This window comes from Podarcis melisellensis (assembly GCF_964234715.1).
Source record: "Podarcis melisellensis genome assembly, chromosome: 5".
NCBI classification, from domain to species: domain Eukaryota; kingdom Metazoa; phylum Chordata; class Lepidosauria; order Squamata; family Lacertidae; genus Podarcis; species Podarcis melisellensis.
In genome coordinates this window covers 42,869,070-42,887,423 of record NC_138537.1, presented here as the reverse complement: position 1 = coordinate 42,887,423, position 18,354 = coordinate 42,869,070, and the positions used below count along the sequence as shown (strand labels likewise).

Genomic DNA, 18,354 nt, shown 5'->3' with positions numbered 1-18,354 from the left:
AGTTCAGCCGGGGTATCCAAGGAACCATGCCCAGCTTCTTGGTCCCCTCAATGGATCTGCTTACAGAAGATCTTTCCAAGAGAGACTTTGCCATATTAGTTTGCTGTCTTTATTTGTACATGGCACTTCTTATTTGGAGACCCTTGGCGGAACAGATAAATTTCCAAACACTGTACGTACAGAACCCACTCTTGTCGTTAAGCCAACCTGTGTCCACAAGGTGGCAGTCTGAAGACACTAAACCACATTTGTTTTAACCTCTGTTTTACTCTTTCTTTCCGGAGATGTTCCTTGGCCAGCTCAGCGATCATATTCCTTAGTCTTGTTTTTGGATTACATTTATCCAAAGCTGCTTTGTATCCGTTTGTGTTTTTTTTAATTTCAATTTTCTTGTTTTTTTTTAAACACCCAAGCCCCTCCTTCCTTAAAGCTCACCTCTTTCAGCATACATACGCAGCTAAGTTTTAACTTGCACCCTCCTTCCTTAAAGCTCACCTCTTTCAGCATACATATGCAGCTAAGTTTTAACTTGCATCATCCTTCCTCAAGATAAACTTTGCTTTTGAACAAACCCTTGTTTCTGGTGCCTGTTCCAGCTGTTGATTTTTCCCCAAGGCAGAAACCATGGAGTTGTAAACCTCTCTCTATAGGACCAAAGCCTGGGTGAGAACAGCAGCCGATAAAAGAAGGCAAACGACCACAGGACAATTCAGTGTGGACCCTTGGGCCAGCTGCCCTTAGTGAGTCAGAGTCAGACCCCTCCTTCTTGCCACCATCAACCACCCTCTGGCCAGTCTGGCCCCAATCTGCACAACTGCTCACAAGGAGAAGGCAAGAGAAATGGAGGAAGCTGCTCCATCTCCTTACTCTGGTCACTGCCTGCAGTCTTGGTGCAGGCAGGTGAACAGGCACTGATAGCAAAGAGGAAGTTGATGAGGAGCAGGAGAGCGATACTTTGGGAATCAGCAGTGGGACCCCTGAACTGGTGGGGGCCTTGGCATGTGCCCAATAATGCTGACATCTGACATCAGCCCTGCTGCAGTCTCATGATTATATGTTACACAGGCGAAAATGGAAAAGCTATATACTTAATACAAAATGAAAAGCTTTTCAAAACAAAAACTTAAGACAGTCCAGTTCCATTATTCTGGAACAGCTGGTTCACTCAGGATAGGATATCTCAAAATGGATGTTGGCCATAAACCATAAAACACTTTCAACTTTTGAGCACCATTTTGAGACCTTGCCTCTACTCCCCACCCACCATGGGTGTGGTCCCTTCTTTTTCCTATGCTTGACATCCAAGCTGCTCCACGTGCAGCTGATACAGACTTCCCCTTCTCCTCCTCCCCACTTCTAATGTTTGTCTGTATTCTATGAATTCTGTGATATCAGAACTCATGAAAGGGGCCCTTGGCCTATGCTTGTTTAAACTGGAGAAGCCAGGGATCGAACCGGAAACCTTCTGCCTACAAAGCATTTACTCTGCCACTGCACTGCAGGCACGCCCTATGGAACTCTAATGCAATGCAAATTCATTTCAGACCCTGTTTCTGTTTGCTCAATGTGGATAGCAAGCTTCCTGTAGTTCTATTAATTCTTCATAGGCCATATGATGTCCTCCTCTAAATCACTGCCTTCTCACACTTTCCCCTGCCTCCATCTGGATTTTCTCATTACAGGGACACTCCAGAAAGGAGAGGACTAACAGGTCCAAATAAATATTTTAGCATACCTGTGATTTCTCTTCCCTTTCCTACTTTCGCATTTTTGGCTATGATTTAATACTCCAAAGGGAGATGCTCAACTTCAGGGCACTTTAAAGTGTGATCCCTCTCCTGTGGGTCACTTCAAGCAGACAGACATTTATGGACAGCCTGAGCTACAGTTTTGTTTAATCCTTTTCAATCCTGGTTAGCATCAAGAAGGCTTCACGTCATCTTTAGCCAAGTTAATCCTGGGTTACACAAATAACCTTCTGTGAATTATTTAATTTTCCAGCTTGCACTGTTTCAGGGCCTCCAAGTGCGTAACAATATATATCTATATATATTAAAGCTCAATCAAAGCACTGCAAAATGAATAAAACTGCTTTGAAAACAGTTCCTGGAAGGGATAATCACCCACTATGTGCTCTGGTAAACCACTGCATCTCCCCATTGGGAGAGGCAACAGTGAAAGTTCTGATTAGATGAGTTTCAGTCTTGGCCCAGATCAATGCAATTTTATAGGCAGGTGTCTAACCTCCTCCTTTCCTAAGTGGGAGGGAAGGGTGGTAGTTGGGAAACAAGGAGTTACAGCCGCTCAACTAGCCCCCAAATCCACATGCTCAAAGCTCTCAGGGAGATAGATGGCCAAAAGCCATCCCAATGTTGCATCCTTGTTCTCCCCTCCCTCCCTCCCTCCCTGCCTATACCTCAGTCCCATAAAAAGCTGGAAGGTGTGGCAATGGAAGGTCTCAGCAGATTTATACCTTAAGCAAGGAAGGTGCTTCAGCCCCCAATGGCACTTGGCCAATGAGAACAACAGAGTTCACAGCACATCTCTGCAAAGGGGACCCATATTAATGCAGCCTTAGAGTGACAACAACACCTTTGCCACAGCTGGGTGACTCTCGCTTGCCCCAGGCGAGACTGTGAGACCCAATTAACATCCCCTCTCTCCCAGGCTCAGAGAGCTCCCTAACCCGGCTTTCCAGGGCAGGTTCCATGGGAATGATTTTGTTGTTTATACCCACAGCACAAACCTGGCCTAGGGGCATCAGCAGCCATGCATGGGAGCAGGCCTTGCTTGCCCTCTTTGATGATCAGTAGCTGAACACAAAAGCTGCAATTCCCAGGTAAGGCATCAGCAGAAGCGCCTTGCTGTCTCTCTCTCTCTCCCCCACCCCATTCTGTGTTGTGAAGGCAAGGTGACGGGTGCAGGTGAACTATCCTAACACAAAGTATCATGACAGAGGGGTGGGACGTAGCAGCACTGAGCAAGTGAGACGGCACCCTATGGCGTGTTTATTTAAGGAATTAAATAATCATTTAATTAAAAAAAATCTTTAATTTGGATGCTCTTCAGACAGAAATAAAATAAGGCTCCTGGAGTGGTTTACAAATTACTAAAAAGAACGTTACAACCCTGCTGGATGGGGCCAATATCCCATCTAGTCCAGCATCCTGTTCTTGCAGTGGCCGGCCAGATGCCTGCGGGAAGCCTGCAAGCAGGATCTGAGCACAACAGCACTCTGCCCACCTGCAATTCCTGGTATCCAGAGGAAAAGAAAGACAGTCCCCTGCCCTCCAGTTACAGCCCAAGGGCTCCTCCACTCCATCTATTAATTGAACTTTCATCCTGATTTGCTTGCACAAAGCTCACACGGAGGTTAGCTCATATCTGGATTTTATTGAGCATCTGATCTCATTTGCTTCCAGGGAGCTTATACATCTTCTCATTGATAATTTGTTCATCCCGCACTTTTTGATGCATTTCCCTGACGCTTCCTGCTTTCACCCCCCGCTGCCCCCCACCCCCCACAAGGATCCTGGAGCAATTACAGTGGTACCTCGGGTTACATTTGCTTCAGGTTACAGACTCCGCTAACCCAGAAATAGTACCTCGGGTTAAGAACTTTGCTTCAGGATGAGAACAGAAATCGTGCAGCGGTGGCGCAGAGGCAGCAGTGGGAGGCCCCATTAGCGAAAGTGGTACCTCAGGTTAAGAACAGTTTCAGGTTAAGAACGGACCTCCAGAACAAATTAAGTTCTTAACCTAAGATACCACTTTACGGGATAAAATAGCAAGATGAATGAATGACTATGTTATCAGCTCCTCCACACCCATTCCAACACAGCCTGGCACTGGCTTAGATATACTTTTGGGGCACGGGCTTCTGAAAGCAATTTAAATCCATCTCACAGAATCAGCCCCATCTAAAGCAACCGGAGACCCTCCACGCGTTTGCTGCACAGAGGTGTTTGGGTATGGGTATGTCATCAAATCTGGATCTGAAGGTGGCTCGGGCAAACTTCAGAGTGCAGGAGGCTGTAATTTTAGACCTGTTTGTTTACTTACCAGTAGGCCTAAGCAACCTTTACCACATGGCTTTCAGGGCCTCTTGCCTCGGCGATGGCTGAACTACTGACCCTGAGAGTTGGCAAAACACTGGGGTTGCACTCTTGACATCCTCACCTCGAGATGATATTGCTTCTGCGAGAAATATCCTGCTGCCCCACCCCAGTTCATAGTGCTTACCTGGATGTCCTTACATCAAAGTGGGGGAAATGCTCAGTGTACTTGGTGTGTGTGTGTGTGTTTAGGTGGAGCAGTTAAGGTTTCCGAAGCATCCAAATACAGCCCCATTTCAACAAAGGCTGGCTAGCCTCTGTTTTTATTTGTTTTTGAAAGGAGAGGGCTGTGAGGAAAAGGATCTCTGCAGTACTGAGTCCATGAAACGTGAGTTGTTTTGGCTTATCCTATTGATTTGGTAGTGCCCCTCAGCGGCTCCACAACTATGAGTTACAACTGAGCGCGAGAGGTGTAGGCATGCAGAATTTTGGCATTGCACAGGACCCCACTGAAATGTCTACATTCCCACCTCCATCCCTGCACTACGACTTCAGAATGCCACTTCTCATCTTTCAGGATGCCGGGGTTACAGACCCTTTAAAAATTGTGGGACCACCTTGGCAGAGTCCTTTAAAATGCTATGCTAATCAGAAGCATCCTTCCCTAACCTGGCGCTCTTCAGATATTGCTGGACCTGAACTGTCATTCTTCACCAACCACCAGCCATGCTCACTGGGTCTCATGCCATCTGGGACTTGTAGCATCTTACCTGTGGTCACTGCAACACTGTGTGTTTGTCTTGTCTGAAAATTGCTAGGGTCCATTACAGCATTGAAAGCTGTATGTATGAAATTAGCCAAGTTCCGCTGCAGTGTATTGGGGCTGCAAGCTTCTTGGCACACCACTATATATGCCCATGCACACCCTTTCCCTCCAGCAGTTTCTGAAGTCTTCAGAAGAGAAGAGGTAGTCCTTAATCCTTGTGGATTACAGCATCAGTTTTGAGACTGTCATCAGATGTGTGGGGGAGAGAGATGGGGGCCCGCACACACACAGAGTCTGTGTCTAAGGGGAAAGAATAGGATTAGAGGGTCAGGATAGGGCAATCGGTCCCCCTCTGGAGATGATGCTATCAAAACAGATTCAAATACTTTGTGCAAATGAAAAGGAAGTCCTAGGGGAAGGAGAGCTTGCTGTCAGAGGTTGCTTTTGATAAGCTTTTCCAAGGCAAGGGGGCTGTTAGTTTGTTTTCCCCAGGCTGAGAGGGACAAGGCGTATATGGTGCTCTCTCTTGCTTTTAGTGAAACTAAAGAAACCTAGGGAAAAGAGAACCTAAGTCAGTGTTTCATGAGTGAGTGTAGGTAGCTTGGTATGTGCTCCTAGTGGAAATACTACAGCACAAAGAGCTAATACAATGCCTGGTGATGTTAACAGAGTCATGCTGATCTCTGGAGAGCTGCTTCTGATATGGGTGGCAATATTTAAGAAGAATCAGGGCGTTGACATCTTGGTGAAAGTGGTGAAGACACTCATTCTGTTGCTGAACACATTGCCACGCAAAACAGAGCAAAATCCCAAAGAGTGGACTACAGCGTTCTGTAATAATCCAGGCACCCCTGTTAATCACTGGGAACTGGATATTAACTGAAAAGCAGTTGGGGGTATATGTCTCATTGTTCCAGTCTGTGCAAAGCCATTCTCTAGTTTTAACCCACGACATAAGATACACCACATGCAGCCCAGTGGGATATTACTAAATGATGCTTCAAAGCGGAGACACCAAAAGCAGCTTTAAAAGATCTCAAACGTGCCCAGAAGGCAGGCAGAAGAAAGGATGAACATTCAAATCCTTGCAACTCTTCAAAAAACGTTTAACAGGAGCATTTGACAAATCTCCCTATACGACTATGGGTTAGAACCATGAAGGATTCAGAATCTGCAGCGAACTTCTCCAGGGTTCATTTAATGCAACTTTGTGTTCTTTATAATATCGCACCAGTTCTATACTAATGCTATGCCATAGCATAGCTTTCACCAACCTAGTGCCTTCCAGACTACAACTCCCATCAGACCCAGTCAGCACAGCCACAGGCCAAAAGGTTGGAAGGACGCTAGATTGGCGAAGGCTGGCTTAGTGGATCTGTGAACTGTACCCTGATGGCATTTGGAGTTTTAAATGCATCAGCAAAAGCTGAACTGTGCACTGCTTGAAGGATCACACGTTACCCTTGATGCAATCACATGGATACTTTGAATAGGGGAAATACCAAAGCTGTTTATCATAGGAAATACATGATGGATAGGAAATATCCTAGTTTTAGCTAACTAAGGTGAATGTGCAAAGAGCCAATGAAGGAGAGAGACACAGGAAAGATGCATTCTCTCCCACAATGGTACAATAAAGTGAGATAAGCAGGAAGTGAGGTCAGACACCCTGAGAGTGTCAGTCTAGCACTTGAGGAAAGGTCAGCCCAGGTTATATCAGAAAGACAGTCTAGGAAGCATGGGGTTCCTCTTTCTCCCCACACAAACCCTTAAGACCTTAGTTACAGGTAGGTAGCTGTGATGAGTTCTGTCAAGAGAACAATAGAGTTCTGTCAAGAGAACAAGCTGACAAGAGAACAAGCTGGTCATCACAAACACTCTTTTCCAACAGCACAGGAGACGACTCTACACATGGACATCACCAAATGGGCAGCATCGAAATCAGATTGATTATATTCTCTGCAGCCAAAGATGGAGAAGCTATATACAGTCAGCAAAAACAAGACCTGGAGCTGACTGTGGCTCAGATCATCAGCTTCTTATAGCAAAATTCAAGCTCAAACTGAAGTAGGAAAAACCACTGGGCCGGTAAGATACAATCTAAACCAAATCCCTTATGAATACACAGTGGAAGTGAGGAACAGGTTTAAGGGTTTAGATTTGCTGGACAGAGTGCCTGAAGAACTATGGATGGAGGCTCGCAACATTATACAGGAGGCAGCAACGAAAACCATCCCAATGAAAAGGAAATGCAAGAAAGCAAAGTGGCTGTCCAATGAGGCCGTACAAATAGCGGGAGAGAGAAGGCAAGCAAAATGTGAGGGAGATAGTGAAAGATACAGGAAATTGAATGCAGATTTCCAAAAAATAGCAAGGAGAGACAAGAAGGCCTTCTTAAATGAGCAATGCAAAGAAATAGAGGAAAACAACAGAATGGGAAGAACCAGAGATCTGTTCAAGAAAATTGGAGATATGAAAGGAACATTTCGTACAAAGATTACCATAATAAAGGACAGAAATGGTAAGGACCTAACAGAAGCAGAAGACATCAAGAAGAGGTGGCAAGAATACACAGAGGAATTATACCAGAAAGATATGGATGGCTCGTACACCCCAGGTAGTGTGATTGCTGACCTTGAGCCAGACATCCTGGAGAGTGAAGTCAAACGGGCCTTAGAAAGCACTGCAAATAACAAGGCCAGTGGAAGTGATGGTATTCCAGCTGAACTATTTAAAATTTTAAAAGATGGTGCTGTTAAGGTGCTACACTCAATATGCCAGCAAGTTTGGAAAACTCAGCAGTGGCCAGAGGATTGGAGAGCAGTCTACATCCCAATCCCAAAGAAGGGCAGTGCCAAAGAATGCTCCAACTACCGCACAATTGCACTCATTTCACACGCTAGCAAGGTTATGCTTAAAATTCTACAAGACAGGCTTAAGCAGTATGTGGACCAAGAACTCTCAGAAGTGCAAGCTGGATTTCGAAAGGGCAGAGGAACCAGAGACCAAATTGCAAACATGCGCTGGATTATGGAGAAAGCTAGAGAGTTCCAGAAAGACATCTACTTCTGCTTCATTGACTATGCAAAAGCCTTTGACTGTGTCGACCACAGCAAACTATGGCAAGTTCTTAAAGAAATGGGAGTGCCTGATCACCTCATCTGTCTTCTGAGAAATCTCTATGTGGGACAAGAAGCTACAGTTAGAGCTGGATATGGAACAACTGATTGGTTCAAAATTGGGAAAGGAGTACGACAAGGCTGTATATTGTCTCCCTGCTTATTTAACTTATATGCAGAATTCATCATGCGAAAGGCTGGGCTGGATGAATCCCTAGCCGGAATTAAGATTGCCGGAAGAAATATCAACAACCTCAGATATGCAGATGACACAACCTTGATGGCAGAAAGTGAGGAGGAATTAAAGAACCTTTTAATGAGGGTGAAAGAGGAGAGCGCAAAATATGGTCTGAAGCTCAACATCAAAAAAATGAAGATCATGGCCACTGGTCCCATCACCTCCTGGCAAATAGAAGGGGAAGAAATGGAGGCAGTGAGAGATTTCACTTTCTTGGGCTCCATGATCACTGCAGATGGTGACAGCAGCCACGAAATTAAAAGACGCCTGCTTCTTGGGAGGAAGGCGATGGCAAACCTAGACAGCATCTTAAAAAGCAGAGACATCACCTTGCCAACAAAGGTCCGTATAGTTAAAGCTATGGTTTTCCCAGTAGTGATGTATGGAAGTGAAAGCTAGATCATAAAGAAGGCTGATCGCCAAAGAATTGATGCTTTTGAATTATGGTGCTGGAGGAGACTCTTGAGAGTCCCATGGACTGCAAGAAGATCCAACCTCTCCATTCTGAAGAAAATCAGCCCTGAGTGCTCACTGGAAGGACAGATCGTGAAGCTGAGGCTCCAATACTTTGGCCACCTCATGAGAAGAGAAGACTCCCTGGAAAAGACCCTGATGTTGGGAAAGATGGAGGACACAAGGAGAAGGGGACGACAGAGGACGAGATGGTTGGATAGTGTTCTCGAAGCTACCAGCATGAGTTTGACTAAACTTCGGGAGGCAGTGGAACACAGAAGTGCCTGGCGTGCTCTGGTCCATGGGGTCACGAAGAGTCGGACACGACTAAACCACCACAACAACAAAAGCTGTGTTGGCCTGCCGTAGTCGAAACAAAAATTTAAAAAAATAATTTCTTCCAGTAGCACCTTAGAGACCAACCCTTAGAGACCAACTAAGTTTATTATTGGTATGAGCTTTTGTGTGCATGCACACTTCTTCAGATGAGTCTTTAGTATCCAGTATCAGTTCTACTCAAGAGTAGGCTCGTTGACATTAGGTCCATTAACTTCAATAGGCCTAGCCTGAGCAAAACTTAGTTGGATGCAAACTTGTGCCATTACTATATTATGATCTAGGGCCTTCCAACGAAAATGTGAAAACAAAACCATTTCTTCACTGTAGCAAAGCAGGCCAAGGAAAGCTCTAGGCACCAATCATGATGGCAAGTCTGCCATCTTGTGGCTGCATAGCCTGTTGTTTCATGGAAGTCCTACAGCTGTTAACCACTAACAAGTCAAGCCTTTTGCAGGAACCGTACTGGGGTGGGGGTTCTTCTCATCTGCAGATAGGGAAATCCCCATTCCCTTAAAAGGAAAGAGAAAGGCCGGTTGCTTCAGCCACTCCCAGAGATAAATTTTGAACAAAAACAAGCTCATACCTGAAGGTTTTTCTCAGCCTCTTTACTGCATGCCCCAAATCCCTTCTAGAGATAGGCAGCTAAGGTGTGCCATGTGCTGTAGGTACTTATAGCAGGAAGGGAATGTGATATAACATTCAACCATCACTACTTCAGGGAGTCCCTAACTAGCCTTCAAGAATCATATTCTGTCGGTGGATAAACCATATTGCCTCTTGCAAAATTTCTCCAAATATCGGAATCGTTAATACTTAGGAGTGAAACTTGACATTTGCAGGATATGAATGTGTATCTAGTTTTAGATATGGGAGATTCTTATTGGGAAGGAGGACTTGGAGAAGGGAAGGTTACCTCTTCACTTACCCACCGGTGTCAGAACAGGTATCGGCTAATAACTTTAGGGGAAGGTTCCAGAAAAAGCCATAGCTCAGTGGTAGAATGCATGCTTTTGCTTGCAAAATGTCTGACTTTCAAAATGTACAACTGGGAAATATTGAAACCCTGGAGAGCTGCTGCCAGTCAGTGTTGACAGTGCTGAGCAAGATGCACCAGTTGTCTTGACTTTGTATAGCCCAGTAGCTCCCTATGTTGCCACACCCTCAGTGGCACCTATGGGGACTTTTCTCCCAAGGCTGTTAACTGCATTTGCAGAGTGGTTGTACCAGCTGCACTGGGGGGAAGAGATAAACTTCCCTACTACCACGCTGCCTTCCCACTAAAGATTGTGCACCCTCTACCCCCGACTAGACCTGCAATTGAGTGGGGTCATACGTGCCATGTATTAACAAATATTTAGACTTGACCTAAGAGAGCACAGAGCTAACAGTAATTTCTTTCACTACATAGTTAATTCTGTCTATGTGAACCTACAGTTCTTTTAACCTCTGCTTGCTTGGTCATTCAACCCCCAGATACTCACCAAGCTACAAAGGCACAAGGCAAAAGCAGCTGGAAAGCAAACCTAACTTTGAAGAAACAAGCCATGGTTCGATCATGTATGGGAGAACCTGCAGTTTTTTAAACAAACCATGGCTTGGTGTTATGAATGAACCAGGCAATTATATTTCAATCAAGTAATATAGATTTTGTAGTGAAGTATAGTATTGGGAAACTAGGTGCCCATCTTTAGTCATGGAAATAATAGTGCTAAGACATTAGTATTTTTTACAGGGCAATGCTATGTCTCCTTCAAAGGAAGTCCCATTACTCCTAGATTAGGGGTGCAGAACTATAGTCTTTAGTAGTGCTACTTGCTTAAATCGTGCATACTAATTGTGTATTTCTTGGCCATTACTGACATGTCTACAATTCTTTTATTAATTCTACTGACTTATTTTAACGTAAAAACTATCAGCTATTTAAACTGAAGAAAAGCAAGCTCCCAGATCTTGAAATCAGGCAAAGTGGCAATGCCAAGATTGGTGCTCAAAGTCACTTATATGTTACTCCGCCAGACAAGCTGAGGGAGAGATCCCGTGTGAAGCCACTTCTGGGAAACAGCAAGAAATCCTTTCATACTTATAATGTATTTCAAGAGGAGAAGATAAAATCCTGTAGCTGGAAAGTGAGCATCATGGGGCTCCATGGCTCTCGATTCCACACTTCCCACCAAGGAAAAAAGTTCAGAGTAGTCCACATATTGCAAACACATTTATTCCAAAAAAGCAAAACTTGTTAGAAGAGATGGCACAATGTGAAAACAACTATGTCCACATGTCTCAAATGCAGTTATGATCCATGCCTTATTACTAATTCACGCACAGCTCTTGACATATAAAGGATGAGACGAAACAACAGGAACATAACACAGGTTCTATTCCTTCTCCCTGGCATGGAGTTCAGTTGGAAGCAATCCTTTTAAAAACTCTCTACAATAATGGCATTTAGAATGTGGCTAATATAATATGAATGAATACATATATGGTTTTAAAATTTGATTAAAAATAAGATCTGGTTTTCCCCTCAGAAACTAAACCCTGCATTAATCTGTTTGGGCACTCCAAAACCAAGAGCTAAGGCACACAGGCTTCAAGAGAAGGAGGCTCAGCAGGTAACTAATTTATTTTATTTCTTTGAAAATGTTTTTATTGCTTTTTGAAGCGAACAAACCAACCACAGACACCACCTTACATTCCACAGGTATTACTCATTCCTTAGGGAACATGTCTGTTGAAAAGATGTAAAATGCATAGGGAACATAAAACTTGCACCCCTCTCTTGACTGCCTCACCTGCAGAGAAAACAACCTAACACACATCAACAGCAGCAGTACGTTTGGGCACCTTTCGAAGTACCGAAAAAATCTGACCAGAAGGCACAACAGGAACCAGTTTTCTCAGGGGGGAAATGTGTTTGAGGAGTCTTCAGAGATTTGCCAAACAGCAGGCTATTCCCCCATGTAGTCAGTAGCACCAGTTACTTGTGTCAGCCATCAGATTCGTATAGAAAATATAAGAAAGGTTTTCAAGAAGTTCAGCTGCAGACTAGTAGCACTGCGTTTTAGGAAGAAGAAAACCAGCCGCACCTGGCAGGAAGAAAAAGTTCAATTATGTGTGGTGGTGTAAGCTTCTAGGCACCCTGCACACCAAAAGGGGTGAACCACTAAGCCTTCTTCACCACAGCTAGCCACATGCAACGTAGAAAGCCAACTGCTCAGTGATAAGAGAGCATTTCCTCTGTGTGCAGAAGGCCCAAAGTTCAATTCCCAGCATTTCCAGGTAGGGCAGCAAATGTCCTCCTTCTGAACCCCTGCACAGCTGCTGCCAATCACTGTAGTGGTTTGATTGCTGGACCTTGGAGAGCAGGGTTCAAATCCCCACTTGGCCATGAAGTTCACTGCGTGACCTTTGGCCAGCCATTCACTCTCTGCTTATTTTACCTCCCAGGTGGTTGTGAGAATAAAAGTATGTGGTGACTCTGAGCTCCTTGGTGGGGTATAAATACAAAAGAGAGGGAATATTGAGCTGTTTGGACTCTGCATACGGCAGATTTCCTTTATCCCTATGGCTCTATTTCTTCCCAAGGCCAGAAAATGGGTGACAGTGTAGGGCTGATAGGCCCAGTTATATTAAAAAGCAATTCTGGTGGCAAGGCCGCTGTCACAGAGTCAGCTCTTGTAGCTGGAAGAACACCAAAGTAGAGCAAAAACAGCTGACGATGTCACTTCCCCAATCTTAGCACTGCAATGGTCCAGGTGGACCTCCTTTTCAACCTGCTGTGCCAAGCAGCACAGCCAACGGTCACAGAGTTTTTTCCCAATAAGATCTGGAGAGCACCAGATTGGGGGCATTTGTCCTCGTTTCTCAGCTGCCCAACCCCTCCACAAACACGTACCTTCAGGGAGATGTCAGGCTAAGATCTGCGTTGCTTCTTTGCTGGCTTGATAGGAGGTAGCTCCCCTTCCTCCTCTTCCATGGACTCGCCCTCCTCACTAAAATCCTCATCTTCACTAAACTCATCATCTGAGAGGTCCTTTTTGTGAACTGAAAGAAGCAGCTGGAACTGTTACTTTGCAGTATGACCTGGGGAAATGCCTCCAGCCCCTCCTCTCACCATTGCTTGCCAACTTCACCCCATTCCTAAGAGCGTCTCAAGCAGTGAATTACCTGTGCATGCTAAAGCATTCACACAACATTCCCCAGCTCTATGTCTTATGCTTCAAAGGAGGGCTAGGTACCATTCAGGTCCTCCTCACTTGGAGGCCGAGCAACCTGCACGCAACTCTGAACAGAGCGCACCATTGAGCAACGCCACACATTAGGTGCTTTTGACTATATAAATAACATTCCTCCAAGTAGCCTGTTTTAAAGTGTCCCCCCATGCCTCAAGACACCTCAGCAGTGCCTTCCAAGGTGCCCTGGCTCTCCTATGGCTGTTGCTGCTGGTTTAATCACAGGAAGGCAAGTTTCAGCTTCTTTACCCCACTCTAAGACAAGGGAAGGAGGGACACAGGGCAGATGGAGCTGGGGCTTTGCTTTTCAGTATGACCAACCAAACCACCTTTTTTAAAAGTAAAGAGTAGGGAGCAAAAGGGAGACCCAGTACTGCAAACTGGGGGAAAGCAGCACGTATGTATTTGATGGGGACAGTTTTTGTACCCACGTGTAGCCAATTTTCCTTCAGGGAGGGGGATTTTCAAGTATGTGGTTCGGCTTGTGTGGCTCACACCCAGCCTCCGCCTTGTATCCTGTTTCTTGTCTTTTACCTGTGGCAGCCATTTTGTGGCAGTGGCCACAACAGTTCCTCAAATTCTGCAATGTGCCCACAGGCCCAAAATGGATGGAAGAGTCTGTCACAGCACATCCTTCCCTAAGAGAGAACACCCACTTCTCTTCTCTTAATTTCTAGGAACCCCCTTTGCTTTCAGTAGCTCCCCAAATCCCAGTCCAGCCTCCTTACAGATTTGGTGTTGTCCTGCAAGGTGGACAGGGCCAGATCCTGAGCGCAGGCGGAACGTCACCGGGGGTTGGAGCTCGAAATCTTCCAAACACAACTGAGAAAGGAGAAGGAGAGGCAGGTGTGATGGAGGAAGGAATGTCTCCAGATCCCATTTAGAGCAACCAGACTCTGAGCTTTCTTCTTCCCCTCTTGTTTCTGGGCTACAGAGCCAGGGCACTAGCAAGTCTATTTTCTATTATCCAAGCCATGAAATTCTCACACACAGCTCAACAAGATTTGGCATCTTTCCACAGGGCCTGCAAGACAGAGCTGTTCCCCCAGGCCTTTGGTCGGGGTTCAGTCTGATTCTTTCTTTTCTGTATACGAACAAGCATTAAAGAGGCCTCCTAGCCCGCTCACAGGTCCTTTATAAGAACAGTGGTAACAGTTGGCCTTGGAGAATATTAACCACTCTCAATTTTACCCGTGGACTGCCATCTGTCCAGATTTTAATCTGCTCTGAACTAATTTTAAGATGTAGTTTAATTAATTGATTGCCTTTTGTTTGTTTTTATGTTCTTTGTATACTGTGCTAGTTTTATGATGTTAGCTGCCCTGAGCCCAGCTCTGGCCAGGGTAGAAATAAAAATTTATTATTATTATTATTATTATTATTATTATTATTATTATTATTAACAACAAGAACAAATTAAGTTCTCGCTGAACTTCAGGTCACACTAAAAACACTGCATCAAACCACACATTTGAACTGACCTAAAGGAGCCTGCTCCATGACAAAGATCTCAGGTCTTGCAAACCCAGCCCTCTCCCCCACCCTCACCATGTCTTCCTGTTAGCCCTTTCAGACCCTGTAGCCACCATATGCCCACCTCCCACATTGCCCACGCACCCAACAAGTTTTTTTTACCGAAGGCTGGCATGACAACTTTAGGTTGGCCACTGGCACCACAATCTCCTGGTCCTGATAGTCGTGTCCCACAAACTCCACAATATTGCACTCATCCTTGGCACCTTCCGACAGGCAAATCTTGAAGATGGAAGGACAAAGTGGAAAGAAGGGTAAAGACCAAAATATTCAGCAATACTTACCAAAGAGATAATACCCCCCTCCCCAAGAAGAACAAGCAGCTAGGACCTTGAGACCATCCATTAACACATGCAACCAGAAGAGAAAAAAAGCATAACCTCTACCCAAAGGCCTTCTGGGGAACTTTAGGTCCCTCTTCAAAAACAGGAGCATAGAAGTCCAATAGCCAACTCACAGCACAAGACTGGGCAAACTTAAGATTTCTCCTGGTTTGAGGCTCATCCTTCCAGGTAACTAGCAAAGAAACCAAGTGGTGCCTAGTATTTGAAGAGGGATTTGCTTATGTAGAACTCCTGGTCACCTCAGGCTACTACCTGAGTTCTCAAATACTAGGTCATGCTAACAGATCTGGGTCCTGGTTTTCCAAGCTAAGGATGTAACCTCTCTCACCATATTCAGAGCCAAGATATGATCAGAGTCATCTTCATCAGATACTTTAAAAGTGTAGGATCGGGTACTGCTGTTCAGCTCACATCCTGGGGTGGGGGGAAAGAGAAACAAATAAATATTGCAACTGATAAGTCAATTTTCTAAAAGCAGCAGATTTGCAAGAAACTGAACAACTTCCTTCTTAACTCTTTCAAGCCAGCCATTTGAAACATTTATAAAACTTTTAGAATGGTGTTTTCTTCACATGCTTTTCACTTTAAGCTGTTAGGTACAGTGGTACCTCTGGTTACATATGCTTCAGGTTACAGACTCCGCTAACCCAGAAATATTACCTCAGGTTAAGAACTTTGCTTCAGGATGAGGACAGAAATCGTGTTCCGGCGGCGCAGCGGCAGCAGGAGGCCCCATTAGCTCAAGTGATGTTTCAGGTTAAGAACAGTTTCTGGTTAAATGCAGACCTCTGGAACGAATTAAGTACTTAACCCGAGGTACCACTGTATTCAATTTATTCTTGTAGAAATGAATGGGAAAGTGAAGCTACCAAATACATAAGCTCACTGGGTCCCTTCTATCCTCAGCAATTTCTCAAAAGAGGGCAAGCAAAATAACTTGGAATTCTACCTTAAATTCATTTTTTGTTTTGTTTATACTACTTCTAGAGCACTAAATAATCTTCCTGTTTTTGAGGGGTGGGTGGGGAAGATATTCCTGAGTGGACAAAATGCAGTGATTTTTTCTCCTGGGGACGACAATTCTGCTCTCTGCTTGCTTTACCTTAACACAGAAGTTAACATTTTAATTGTGCACATTTATAACACCGCCTTCTTCTTTGTAATGTCCTTTGTTTGAGTGGGGGGAACATTAGTTACCTTCCATTATTTACTATGAGTTCAATATTTCATCTGGGCATTTTGCGCATGTCCTTGTTTTACTTCCCTCCCTCCAGCTATTCCTGATTGACCAATGAAGAAATTAAATTAACATTACAATTAACATTAGTCAGGGTTTTGTTGGACCCTAGTACCAAACTGATACTGTAAATAAAATAAGGTGGGGATGAGGATAAGGTGTGTGATTCAAGCTAAGAGGTATTTTTCACTATTGCAAAAGCAGTTGTGCCACTCTGCAAGACGGCGTTTGACCATTTGGAAACAAATCCACTCTTTACAAAGTATTCTTATTTACCATTCACGCTTTTTAAATCTTCCCTTTCTTGAATGCATTTTTGAAATTAATCAGAATGTCCCCAAAATCTTTTTAAACAATTTTCAAATGCAGTAATTAGTTTGTTTTCTAACAAAAACTTTTATTGCTGTCATTAATATAGCTACGAGATCTCATACTGCATGTACACAGAATTTATATTTCTAACGGTTTCATTTGCTGGACTGCCGCAGAAGGATATAATCCACTGCGCTATGTTCCAGACGTAAACTAGAAGGGCCCAGAAACATTATTTGTACAGTAGTCTGATTCTATGTACCCGAGGGCCGAAGCAAGTCTCACGAGGCTCAGCGATGCACGTGGACTCCAAAACCCACGTGCACCTAGAACTGCTGTTCTAGGGTCAAGAAATATTCGCCGCTCGTCTGATTACAACATAGGCAGATCTTACAGTACGAAAGATCTAATGCATTTTCGGTGGGAAATACCCCTCCTGCTCCTCCAATGTAACTAGCCAAGCAAGCCACGTGGACGCATCTGGGGCTTTAAGAGGCACACGCGGCACCGGGATAACTTAGCGTCGCCACGCCACGTGCTTCCGGGCCTTGAACATATAGAGACTCAGTTCAAACAAATCCCATTAAGGGTCAAGTCTAAACAACCCAGATCCCAGTAGGAGGTCCCTCTGAACATCCCCAAATGCCTTTTCCTGTTCTGCCCCAAAGGGCCCCGTTCCCCCCCCTCCACCTACATGCCCGCCTATCCCCGTTTCCTCTCTTTCCAGGCAAGGACAGGCCAGCCCTCCTTCAACTCACGGAACAAGAAGCTGCTGGTGCAAATCGGCGCCTTGACTCCATCCGCGATGCACTCCAGATCCACCAGAGAGGCCATGGCTTGCGCCGAAAGAGAGCGAGGCAGGACGAGGCAGGAAGACGCTCGCGCAGCGGAACCACCGACTAGCCCGGCTTGGCTAAGGCCGCCCCACCGGCAACGTGGATCCCTCCTCCAATAGGCGGGCGAGGTAGGCGGCCCCTCCGAGGGAGGCGGGCGAGGTGGGTGATCGCGTTTGCTCTGGGGAAATTTTATCTGCGCCTTCTTAGAAAAGTCTCTTTTTCCAGAGAGCGGTTTTGCTTTCGTTGCTTTCCTCCCGGAAGGAGAGACGGCGCTGTTCGTGCAAGGATCATGCAAGGATCCGAAACGAAATGCGGAGTCTTAGGTGGCGCGGGAGGGTGGGAGAGAGAGAGAGAGAGGGATCGCTCTGGGGCGCCCTGGTTCCCGGGCATGCAATAGCATATCAGTGGGTGAGCACTCCAGCTGGCCAAAAGTGGAGTCGTGGCTGCCGTGGACGACGCACGCGGTCCTGGGTCCAGCCTCCTCAGTCGTGTCTCCAGCTGCGGCTGGGAGCGACCTGCAGGAGAGCCGCTGTCGCCGTGCCTGCGCTAGACGGGTAGCAGCAGGGCCGGATTTAGGTTTGATGAGGCCCTAAGCTACTGAAGGTAATGGGGCCCTTTATATGTCCAGCTGTCCTTTGCCAGCAACAAATTGTCGCTGTTTTTTTGTGTCCAATATATGCTATATGGTAATTTATGGACCTAAAAGGTATCTAAAGCCATTTGCACATGCAGAATGTAGGCACCCCGTATATAGAAATGAGCAAACCAGTGATATTTTAGGGAGCAGGTTAGCAGGTGGGGCTCGTTATCATCATAGGAGCCTACACAACACAAAACACTGTTGCTATATGTAGGTTTTATTTTATTAGTTTTTTATCTTATATTTTGGA

General features: G+C 45.2%; 1 protein-coding gene across 1 annotated transcript; it reads right to left on the bottom strand.

Moving 5' to 3' along the window:
* Window positions 1-11,169: 11,169 nt before the first annotated feature.
* NPM3 (nucleophosmin/nucleoplasmin 3) lies at window positions 11,170-17,583 on the bottom strand. Its single transcript, XM_081912338.1, has 6 exons — window positions 17,387-17,583; window positions 15,408-15,493; window positions 14,838-14,957; window positions 13,931-14,024; window positions 12,866-13,014; window positions 11,170-12,056 (listed from the first exon to the last, which is right to left on the bottom strand). The coding sequence occupies exons 1-5, from the start codon at window positions 17,460-17,462 to the stop codon at window positions 12,884-12,886; spliced, it is 507 nt and encodes a 168-aa protein (XP_081768464.1). The 5' UTR covers window positions 17,463-17,583; the 3' UTR covers window positions 11,170-12,056; window positions 12,866-12,883.
* Between the last annotated feature and the right edge of the window lie 771 nt (window positions 17,584-18,354).

Excerpts from the sequence above, each read along its gene's own strand:
- NPM3 (XM_081912338.1), bottom strand. The coding sequence starts at position 17,462 with ATGGCCTCTCTGGTGGATCTGGAGTGCATCGCGGATGGAGTCAAGGCG. Across the intron at positions 14,958-15,407 it reads ATATCTTGGCTCTGAATATG|ATTTGCCTGTCGGAAGGTGC; the intron begins GTGAGAGAGGTT and ends TCCATCTTCAAG. Across the intron at positions 14,025-14,837 it reads AGTTGTCATGCCAGCCTTCG|TTGTGTTTGGAAGATTTCGA; the intron begins GTAAAAAAAACT and ends CTCCTTTCTCAG.